The 9,915-nt window shown below is 42.0% G+C and overlaps 2 protein-coding genes across 3 annotated transcripts in view; both read left to right on the top strand.

Annotated features, from left to right (window-relative positions):
* LOC103353196 (E3 SUMO-protein ligase PIAS1) overlaps nucleotides 1-3,470 on the top strand; it is a 61,284-nt gene extending 57,814 nt beyond the window's left edge. Inside the window, exons 13-14 of one of the 2 annotated variants that reach the window (XM_008276046.1) lie at nucleotides 1,170-1,244; nucleotides 1,585-3,470. In XM_008276046.1, the coding sequence (XP_008274268.1) occupies nucleotides 1,170-1,244; nucleotides 1,585-1,947 (438 nt within the window). In that variant the 3' untranslated portion in view covers nucleotides 1,948-3,470. The remainder of the gene's footprint in view (nucleotides 1-1,169; nucleotides 1,245-1,584) is intronic. The other variant, XM_008276047.1, reaches the window with a different exon arrangement.
* A 4,325-nt stretch (nucleotides 3,471-7,795) lies between these two features.
* rxfp3.3a1 (relaxin family peptide receptor 3.3a1) lies at nucleotides 7,796-9,500 on the top strand. Its single transcript, XM_008276045.1, has one exon. The coding sequence runs from the start codon at nucleotides 7,829-7,831 to the stop codon at nucleotides 8,813-8,815; it is 987 nt and encodes a 328-aa protein (XP_008274267.1). The 5' UTR covers nucleotides 7,796-7,828; the 3' UTR covers nucleotides 8,816-9,500.
* The last annotated feature ends 415 nt before the right edge of the window (nucleotides 9,501-9,915 follow it).

Here is a 9,915-nt window from a genome sequence, read left to right as displayed (position 1 = left end):
CATCCAGAGAGTTGCACAGAGCAACGGCAGCAACTTTATTTATTAGTTATAGTAATTAATCATCCCTGAAATGGAGACAGGATCGATCAAGATCTAACAGTAGAACACACTGAGCTTTTATTGTTGGTGAAGTAGTAGCTAGATTTTCATTACACACGGACAGTATCTGTGGTGTTTAGGAAATCATAAGTTAACCAGACTGTTTGATCATGAGTTTAGAGCTTTGTTTGTTATTGCATTATTGTGGATCACTTAGCAGTGATTAATCTCACTTGAATGACAGATGTCGCATGTGTATCACAACACTAAGAACATCAATGGAAAAGTGACTTATGTGTGAGTGACAGGATGCCGTGGCTTTAATGGAGTGATGATGACAGCTGTGTCACGTACCTCGTGTCAGAAAGGACAGTGAAGTTAATTCATGGTTTCTTGTCCCACTGTGTTGGCCGATGCGGACTTGAGCACAGACAATTGATGCACAGGCTTTACATACTATAGGGTACAAATCGGTCTGCAGACAGTCACCTTTCTTTCAAATTAAAATCAGAAAAAACACGCAGGGCTACCCAGGAGGTTTCTGGAAGACTGAGACTTTGCACCTTCTACAGGAAACAGCAGCTGGTTACAGATTGGGCTGCAGTTAGTGATTATGCTGAGGAATACAGCCTGCTGAGTTTTTTTTTTGCTTTCCCATTCCAAGCACAGTGGGTGGACATAGCACAGGATCTCTGAAGAGCAGTGATGGAAGGAGCGTACAAATCAAAGCGCCTCCAAAGTCCAGCAGCAACCACTTCAATTACAACTCTCTAAATGACGAATGATAAAGCGAGTCATTCCATCCCCGATCATCAGGGATCTTCTGCTCCACCAGCTTTGATTTGTTTGAACCTTTTTTATCATACACTATGGATATTTAAAATGGTATCTGAGAAATTTTACACAGCTGTATCAAATTCTTTCTGGGATTTTTTTTATTTTTTTAAATTGCCCGTCGACCTACTTTCAACTAATTGTTTCAGACGATGAAATGTAAGACTGTGTTTGGTTGACAATTACTCAAGAACTACTAAAGATAAATTAGGCAAATTGGAGATGGCTGAGTAGAAATCATTAACGATGATTTGCATTTGTTTTGAGCACCGTCTGTTTTCTTGTCACATGCACAGTTGGCGCACTCGCAGTCCACAAGGGCCGTAGACGACTACAGGGGGTACTGCATGGACCCTCACAGGCTTGAGCAGGTGACGAAATTTACGTCACACAGAGAAGAAAAGCATGAACTAGCTTTAAGAAAAGTGTTACACTGTTCTTGACTTGTGTCATGAGTGAAGTACATTTTGTCTTAGAGGAAGAATGTGCAGACGTCCCGGTATCTTACAATTCTTTGTGATTATGTGGACTGTCGTACAGCCACTTTTGCTACAAGAGCAACAACTCTGCATGTGCTGGAATACATTGTCAGTCATCCGCTGGCATCCTGTAAGCAGCAAAAAGGAGTTTAATAAGAACAACAGTGCGTCTACGTGGAATATACTCCAGCCCTAACACTGCCTCCTCTGTTGTGTGTCTCCCACCCCTCAGCATTACAACATGGTCATGGCAGCGGCGGCAGCTGCGTCGGCCTCAGACGACCACGAGCTGCTCCTCAACCGCTTTCTGCCCTACAGCACCTCCTCCTCCGCCTCCCAGCTGTTCCTGGACCAATCGGGAGCCTCCTCGGCCACTTCGCTGACGGCGCCGACCAACGGGGCGAGCAACTCGGGCAGCAGCAGCAGCCTGGTGTCGTCCAGCAGCCTCCGTGACACTCACTCCTCGCACTCGTCCTCGCACTCGGGCTCACACTCCTCACACACACATCCCGGGGTGGTGGCCAGCCGGAGCAGCGCCGAAGCAGCAGTGGCAGCTATTTACGGAGGGATACCCGATGTCATATCGTTGGACTGACCCACGAACAGCACTCTGGGCCCGGCTGCGATCCAGTAACAATACCAATCACAAACTGACTGAAGGGTAAGGTTTTGATCCAGGTAATAGACTGGCCCCAAGTCCTCAAACTGCAGCTGTCGGAGTCGAGAAGAGCACTAATAATCTGAGTGTGTAACAGGTTTAAAGGGGTCCCTTCACTGGACTGACCTGAGAACAGTACTGAGTCATCACTTAAAGGGGTCAGCTGTGTCGGCGTACTGACTTCAGATCAGAAACCTGTCCAGCATGTGAACCCACGTTTCTGCTATACTGGTACCAACCTGGCACAAACAGCAAAAACACAAAGGAGGAAGGCTCTTTTTTTACACAGAGGAGTGGCACCGTGTACAGAGAACAAAATATATTTTCCTCTTTTACTTTTGTATGTTAAATCGGGACATTTTCAGTCTAGTGAGCTGCTTCAATCGCTGTTTGTAAGCGGAGGACTGAGTTGTTGTTGTTTTTTTTTTCTTCTTCTCACACGAGCTTATACATATGCCTGTTGCCATATGGTTATCTTCTCTCTTATCTCTATCCTGTTTGGATTTTCCGTTTGCATTTCTCCAAGATTGGCTTCAGTTCTCCCTCCTTTTCTCTCATGTTTAGATTTCCGGTGTATTTTTTTCTCTGTCAATGACAAGAACTTTTTCAGATACTGAATTTACAGTTTATTCATGTGCTAATAATTTTATTATTCTTTTAAGTTATGTATGATATTTAAGCAGTTATAAATATAAATATATATATATATATATAAATATATATGCATTCCCTTTGACCTTCAGGTTAATGCTGTAGGGAGTGTGTAGGTGGAAATTAGCCATTTCTGGTTTTTCATTTTCACTCCTTCATTTCCAACTCTTTATAAAGACTCTGCCGGCATACAGCATTTAGAAATGAGACTATTTATACTTGCCAATTTAGAGTTTTGAGCTGGAAGAGTTTTGTTTTCCTTTTTTTGCACAATGCCAAAAAAATCGCGTACGGTACGTATGAAAACGATCACAATAATCGGAGTGCAGTCGCATCTGTGTGCCACAGTGTTTCCAGTCAAGTGTCCACTTCTTCAGTCCGACTGGTGGTTGTTCAGACACTTAAACTCTGTCCCTTTGTGTCTTGTCTTCTCAGTTGACTGTTAAAAAGGAATAACGACGAAGGTCAAGCTGTCGTAGCAGCGTCGGGCCTTTTAAAGACACAGGCGTCCGTAATGTGTGACCAAGGTTAAACTAGTGCCTGTTTATGTGCGTGCTTCACAGCGTGAAATTAATGTCTTAAATGGTCGCCCACAACCTCCGCTTCATCTCTCTCCGAGTGTTTTCTGAAGATTCGACCTTTGACTGATATCTTTAACCATCTAGGGAGTTATCTTTGGGTTGTGATAAAGCATCCAATAGTATAAGCAGGCTGTTTAGTGCCACAGATATAAAAGGCGATCTCAGCATGCCAACTTAGACCAGGCACAGAGCCAGATGATTCAAAAACACATTGCCTGTCTGGAGCTTTAAAAAAAAAACAACAAAAACCCACAAAATCGCCGGCATGTGATGTGTACGTGTCAAACTGAGGTGGAGATTTCCAGATACCTCGATGTTGTCGCCATCCAGCTGAAAAACGCAGGGTTTGCTCATGAATGTATTGTACAATTTGAAGACTGAACACACGTGTGGTCTTCGCTTCCGTTACAGAACCACATTGTAGAGACTCAGTGTAGTCTGGTCAGTGACACGCAGTAGATCTGGTTCCCCTCCTGCACCCTCTGCGTCCTTGCCCCTGTTGTCGGTCTGTCTTCGATGTTCCCCTTCCAGACGTCAGAGACAGACAGCTCACTTCAAAGCCTAATTATCCCCCTCACTCGACGAGATAATCGCTTCTGACAGGAACCCCCCATCACCTCACATCCGCTGTCCCTGTCCCTCGATGACGAACCGGTCGTCAGCCCAGAGTGACCCTCCCCTCTCGTCTTCACTTCGCCCCCTTGTTCTCCTCACAGGAACCAACCCCGCCTCTCCAACTGACTACATCGTTTTGCCGGAACAAATCTTGTGTATTTCCTGTGTTGTGCAGTATTTTATTTATTTTTTATTCTTGTTTCTATATATTATATTTTTACAAATCATTTTGATTTCCATGGCTGAGAGTGTGAGTCACTGTCACTCGGGAGGCTGTTGTGATATGATTTTATTTAATGTGCGTTTTGTTGTTCTTTGCCAGCAGCACAACTTGTCAACAAAAGGTATTGTTCCGTTATTCATCGTGGAGCTACGCATGCGAGTTTTCTTGGGAGCTGACGTCGGTCACGCTTTATAACAAGGGCACAAAACGCATGCTTAACTAGTCCGCGTGCGATTCAAGATGATTCACTGTATGAATGAGTTCAGGTTGTGTTGTGAGTCCCCGTTGCTTTGACACTCAGAAATGATCAAGTCTCTGGGAGCTGATGCGTTCAGTTAGCAGATAATGGATCATCAATTAATAATTAAGTCACAGTTACTTCATGCATTCATTTAAACGCTGCCATATTAGCTGGAATCCAGTCACACGGAAAGAGAGCAGCGTTGTTTCACACAGAAATATGAAACCTTTTATCTATGAAACTGGTTGTCAGTTGCAAAAATTGATGTCGGCTGACAGTCTAAAGATAAAGCAGTCTGTAATTTTGAAAAGACGGCCATGACTTTACTTAAATATAAGTACCAAAATACTCCATTACAAGTCAATGCATGGAAAGGCTCACTTAAGTAAAAGTTCAAAAGTATTGGTAGAAAAGTCTAGTTCAAGGACTGCTTTCTATCCAGTTTCTATCCAGTTTCAAATACAGGGACAGAAGAGACAGCTGGGAGGTTGATTAATGGGGGGGAGGAGAAGCAAAAATAAAAGTCTGATCCATAATTTAGTTTTCAGTTTGGAGCTTTTCTCTAAACTGTGCTTTTTGGTGACATATTGGATCATTTGAAACACTATTTAGTGGAGCTGCTAGCAAATCCTAGAAATCTAAAATATGACCCCGACTCCACTCTGCTGTTTGTAAGAAGCCAAAAGTTTGGAAATTACTGATTTCATTTTAACAGTGTGTTGTATCTTTAAAATTGTTATATTATCTTAGTAAATATCCTCATAAGTAACTGAAGCTGTCAGATAAATGTAGTGGAGTAGAAAATACAATATTCTCTCTGAAATGCAGTAGAGTGAGAAATACTCAAGAACAGTATTTCAGAAGTACAACCACCGTTTTTTTGGTTTTTTTTGTTTTTTTTAAAAGTTTGGATCTTTGTAACTTAATTACACTGAACCTTTTCCTTCTGTTCACCCCATTTTAACAATTGGCTCTCGCTGGTGTTAGTGCACCATTACTTTAATGTACTACACCCAACATCTTTTACCAACAACAACAAAAATATGTTATCAAACCTTTTCTAAAATACATTTGCAAGCTCGTAAATGTGGCTGTTTGTATCTGACTCTGACTTTAACAGCTCTGTGTTTCCAACAGTCACTGTTCTCAGACACATTTAAAATGAAGAATCCTGAAACATTTCTAGCCCCCTGTTTAAACAAAAGTATCCAAACTTGCTGATCTTGAATTGTCCTGATACCCTTCATGAGTTAAGAACAATGTCTCTCCTCTCAGACAAAATAAAACATTTAAAAACCCAACTGAGTTAGCCAAAAACTTCTGATGAACAAGGACGCTTGTGACACGTCCCAGCAGTGCTGTGTAACTGTGTTCCAGCTAATTTGGCTGTACTGTCGGTTACCATTAATTGATGATCCATTAACAGGGTTTTTTCTGCATGGGGGAGTTTTTAGAACTTCCCAAAGAGGTTTTATCCTGCATCCAGGGAAAATAAAATCGTTTGAATTGAGAATTTATCGCAATTATTATTTTTTTTAATCAGTTTTGTCAGTTGGGATTTCATTTACGCTAGCAGAATAGACATTTTTGTTTATCAAATGCTCGGAAACAACAGGAAAATACATCGATTATTGTTAATTCACCTCAACAAAGGCTCTTTCTGAACCTAGAAAACCTCTGAGTGCTCGCTTATCACACCAACACTTGTGAGTTAGTCCTTTCTTCCCAGTGAGCAGCAGGAATTCCTTAAGCTTGTGCGTTTGTTCCTATATCATAAAGTGCTACCTGACTTGTCATACTGATGAAGATGTTGATCCTTTGGCTTCTGTTCTGTCAGTTTGAATATTAATCGCCGGTGTTCGGATACTTGATAAGACGGTAACTGAATGCGTTTGATCACGATTTAATTTATTGAATCTTCTGTCCTCGCGCTCATCGTGCGTCAATGATGCACATGAAGTGGGAGAACAGACCGTGTTGAATGTGTTTCTGTCGAAGTGCTCTACATACAAGGGTCTTAATGGGATATACAGGATCCTCCCCCCTCCATTAAATGTCCAATGTTCCCTCCTGTGGTGTGATTATCTTAGTTTTTAGGGCGAAGCAGTCGCATATTGAATTTTCTTTGTCCCACTCTCTAACAAATGGGCGTTATTTGTTAGAAAATGTCATATTGCATGCAGGGATGGATAAGCACAGGGCTGTAGCCATCTCCCCCAACGTCACTCACACACAGGTGTGAACACATGCATAATATATCTATAAATATACATGGAATAAGGCCACTTCTATCAGTAGTTTCTCTTACATGGTGTTTTTAAAAACTCCACTGGCAACCTTGACAAGCAGCTCAACTCTCTGGTTGTCACAAACAAAAGGGAAAAAGTCAACAATGTGTATATTACGTCTGTATGGAACCCTGAAAACGGAAAGTTCAGATCCAAACGTGGGTGTTTGATGTTCGTTTGTATGCGTTTGTGTGTCAATTCAGAGCGAGAGAATAAAATAATTTATATATTTTTTAGAAAATGAAAGCTGTACTATTATTAAAAAAAAAAAACAAAAGAAAAAAGACTGTGGCCAATAAAGAGTCTCACACAACTGAAATAATCTCAAAGTCGAGTTGACATCTGCACTCACTGCCTTAAAACATTCACAGGTTCTGTTTCACGGCTCCAATCTGAAAAAAATCATTTTAAAAATTAAAAAGGCTTTTCAAGGAGGGAAAGGAGAAGACAGTGTACAGTAGACCCATGTCAGTTTGTACAAATATACCAAGTGAAAAAAATATTTATTACCTGCATTGGAAGAAATTGTTTACTTATTGAATGTTACCTGTTTATGTAGAAAAGTTTAGATGTAATAAAATGCATTCTGCTATTTCTCTTGTGTGTTCTCCCTTATTTTGTAAGATCTCTGGAGAAGGATTTTGCAGTTCTGAGGTTTTACAAACTTGCTACACTTTAAACGGAACACTGGGTGTCAGCAAAGAGTCGTTCTGGTCAACCTCACTCTGTGCGTAACTGACTTTGTTCCAAATTACGCACGCCTTGTCAACTCCAGCCGGTGCCCTTCTGGCTGCGACACAATCTATATTTAAAATGAACGTGTTAATTGTTAAACACTTGTGAAAAGATTAATTGAGTGTTTATCTTTTTGATAAACAGATTCGCGCAAAGACGAGGCTCATTACGCACAAGACTGATGGATGCATCAGACCTAATGAACGCTTCAACCCCTCCCTCGGAGTGAATCAATGAAGGATCGAGTGTGACGCTTTCCTTTTATACTGTCAGGAGCTGAGAGCGGTGAGGCTGCGTGATCACAGGACTTGGAGAAGAGAGGAGGGGAGATGAGAGGGCAGGAGGGTGGGTGGAAACACACTGAGGAACTGGGATGGCATAAATATTGTGGCGTTCCAAGATCCAGCTCTGTTTTGACATAAATCTGGCTTTAATATAAACTAGCTTCTAGATTATCTTGAAGTGTCTGTGGGCGGCTGACACTATGAATGAAGAAAATGAGAGCATTTGTTTGAACAGGTCACTGGCGGAACTGGATCTCTTCAGAAACCTGGATGACATCGACGTGACAGCTGATGGAAGTCCGATTCTCAGATTCCTCATCTGCCTCATCTATTCTGTGGTCTGTGCTGCGGGTCTGGTTGGCAACCTGCTGGTACTCTTCTTCATCAGGATCAGAAAGGAGAGGAGGAAGTCCAAAGTGAACTTCTGCGTGCTCAATTTGGCAGTGACGGACCTGCAGTTTGTCCTCACGCTGCCCTTCTGGGCTGTGGACAACGCGCTGGACTTCAGTTGGCCGTTTGGAGACGCCATGTGCAAAATCATCCTTTCAGTCACTGTAATGAACATGTACGCCAGCGTGTTTTTTCTCACTGCGATGAGTGTGACCCGCTACTGGTCAGTTGCCTCCTCTCTGAAGAACAGAACTGTGCATAAGTCATGTTCCGCCAAATGGATGTGCGCAATTATTTGGATACTGGCGACCCTGGCGACTGCGCCAACGTCGATTTTCTCAACTGTCAGCAACGTAACGGGGGAAAAACTCTGTCTGCTGAGGTTTCCAGGTGGACAGTACTGGCTGGCAGTTTATCACATACAGAAAATAATTGTGGGTTTTGTTTTGCCAATGTCCATTGTGTCTATCAGCTACATGATGCTTTTGCGCATCATCCGCAATCGGAGTATGAAAACAAGCAACCCCAAAAGGAGATCCAAAGTCACTAAATCTATCACCATCGTCGTGTTGTCCTTCTTTATATGCTGGATGCCAAACCACGCCATCACCCTGTGGAGCGTGCTGGTGAAACTAAACGCTGCAAACTGGGACCAGGCGTACTACATAGTGCACACATATGTGTTCCCGCTGACCGTGTGTCTGGCGCACACAAACAGTTGCCTGAATCCCATCATTTACTGCCTCATGAGGAAGGAGTTTAGGGACAAACTCAGAAGGCTGATACACAGAGGATGATGCTTTGGAGCTTTGAGAGCGGTGTTACAAACAATAACCAAAACGCACTTGATGTCAAAATGGCACACACAGAGACTGAGAGAGGAGAGGATTCAGAAATCAAAGATGAGCAACATGATGTCAAGACTCGACTCTGCTCATGGAAAATGTTCATTTTCATCTTTCGTCAGCGCTTCTTGTCTTTAAAGGTTGTCAATGTGGCTGGTTTCGATAGTAAAACGCGTATTTTGGTGCCAAACGCACAGAACTTCTTTATTTTGTGTAAACATATCATACATATGACCACTGTGGCATTGCTTGTTATCTAACTACTGTGTGTGAGGCATCTCCAGTTCACGGTCCGTGCGTAATAGCGCATGACAATTGGTGTGCTCACGTTATTACTGCGCAGGTGAAAAGTGGCTAAAAGCTTTCTCCTTGCACATGTGAATGTCTTAGCAAACAATGTAACCAGTGTGCGATAAGTGCGTTTATGAGAAAACCATTCCCTGTTGAAGCAAAAGAGGAGGAACGTTGAAGGTCATGTTTTTAAGACATGAGTAAGTTATTTACTCTGGAGCGTTAAAGACAAACGTTTAAACACAGAAGACAGAGGTTAATGTATGTGATGTGATGTAAATGTGCAAAAAAAAAAAGAAAGAAAAGCAAGTATCTTTGTGTGATAATAAAATATACTTGGTTGTCACTAAGTTGTCACATGGATCATGTGTGCTCACAACTAATATCTGACTGTGTAGAAGTCTTAAAGAAGACTGATTTTTGTAATAATCAAGTTTTGTTGTTTTTTTTTTTTAAAAACTTGTTAAGACACACATGAGCAAAACAAACAGTCAAAGCTGTGGATGAGCTCTTCCACCTTGAAACTGCAGCTCACAGATGACAGTCTCAAAAACTTCTTCTGGGATTCCATAAATAATAAACCTAAGGAACCGATCCTGTCAGCTTGCAGGGTGGAGCTTTCTGTATTATTAGTCGTCCTCAGAATCAGTTTCTTGTGAGAACAAGTCAGACTAAAATTCTCCAACATTACAACTTTACACCTTTGGAGCAGTTTTAAAGGGTTTGAGCAGAATCCTAGGTGAGCTGGTGTGCTGAGCTGC

Source organism: Stegastes partitus, unplaced genomic scaffold (assembly GCF_000690725.1).
Source record: "Stegastes partitus isolate 25-593 unplaced genomic scaffold, Stegastes_partitus-1.0.2 Scaffold64, whole genome shotgun sequence".
Lineage (NCBI taxonomy): Eukaryota > Metazoa > Chordata > Actinopteri > Pomacentridae > Stegastes > Stegastes partitus.
The sequence above is the reverse complement of the archived record's forward strand: the minus strand, read 5'-3'. Positions and strand labels throughout refer to the sequence as shown.

Bases quoted from the DNA above. Each gene is read 5' to 3' on its own strand.
- rxfp3.3a1 (XM_008276045.1), top strand. From the start codon at position 7,829: ATGAATGAAGAAAATGAGAGCATTTGTTTGAACAGGTCACTGGCGGAA.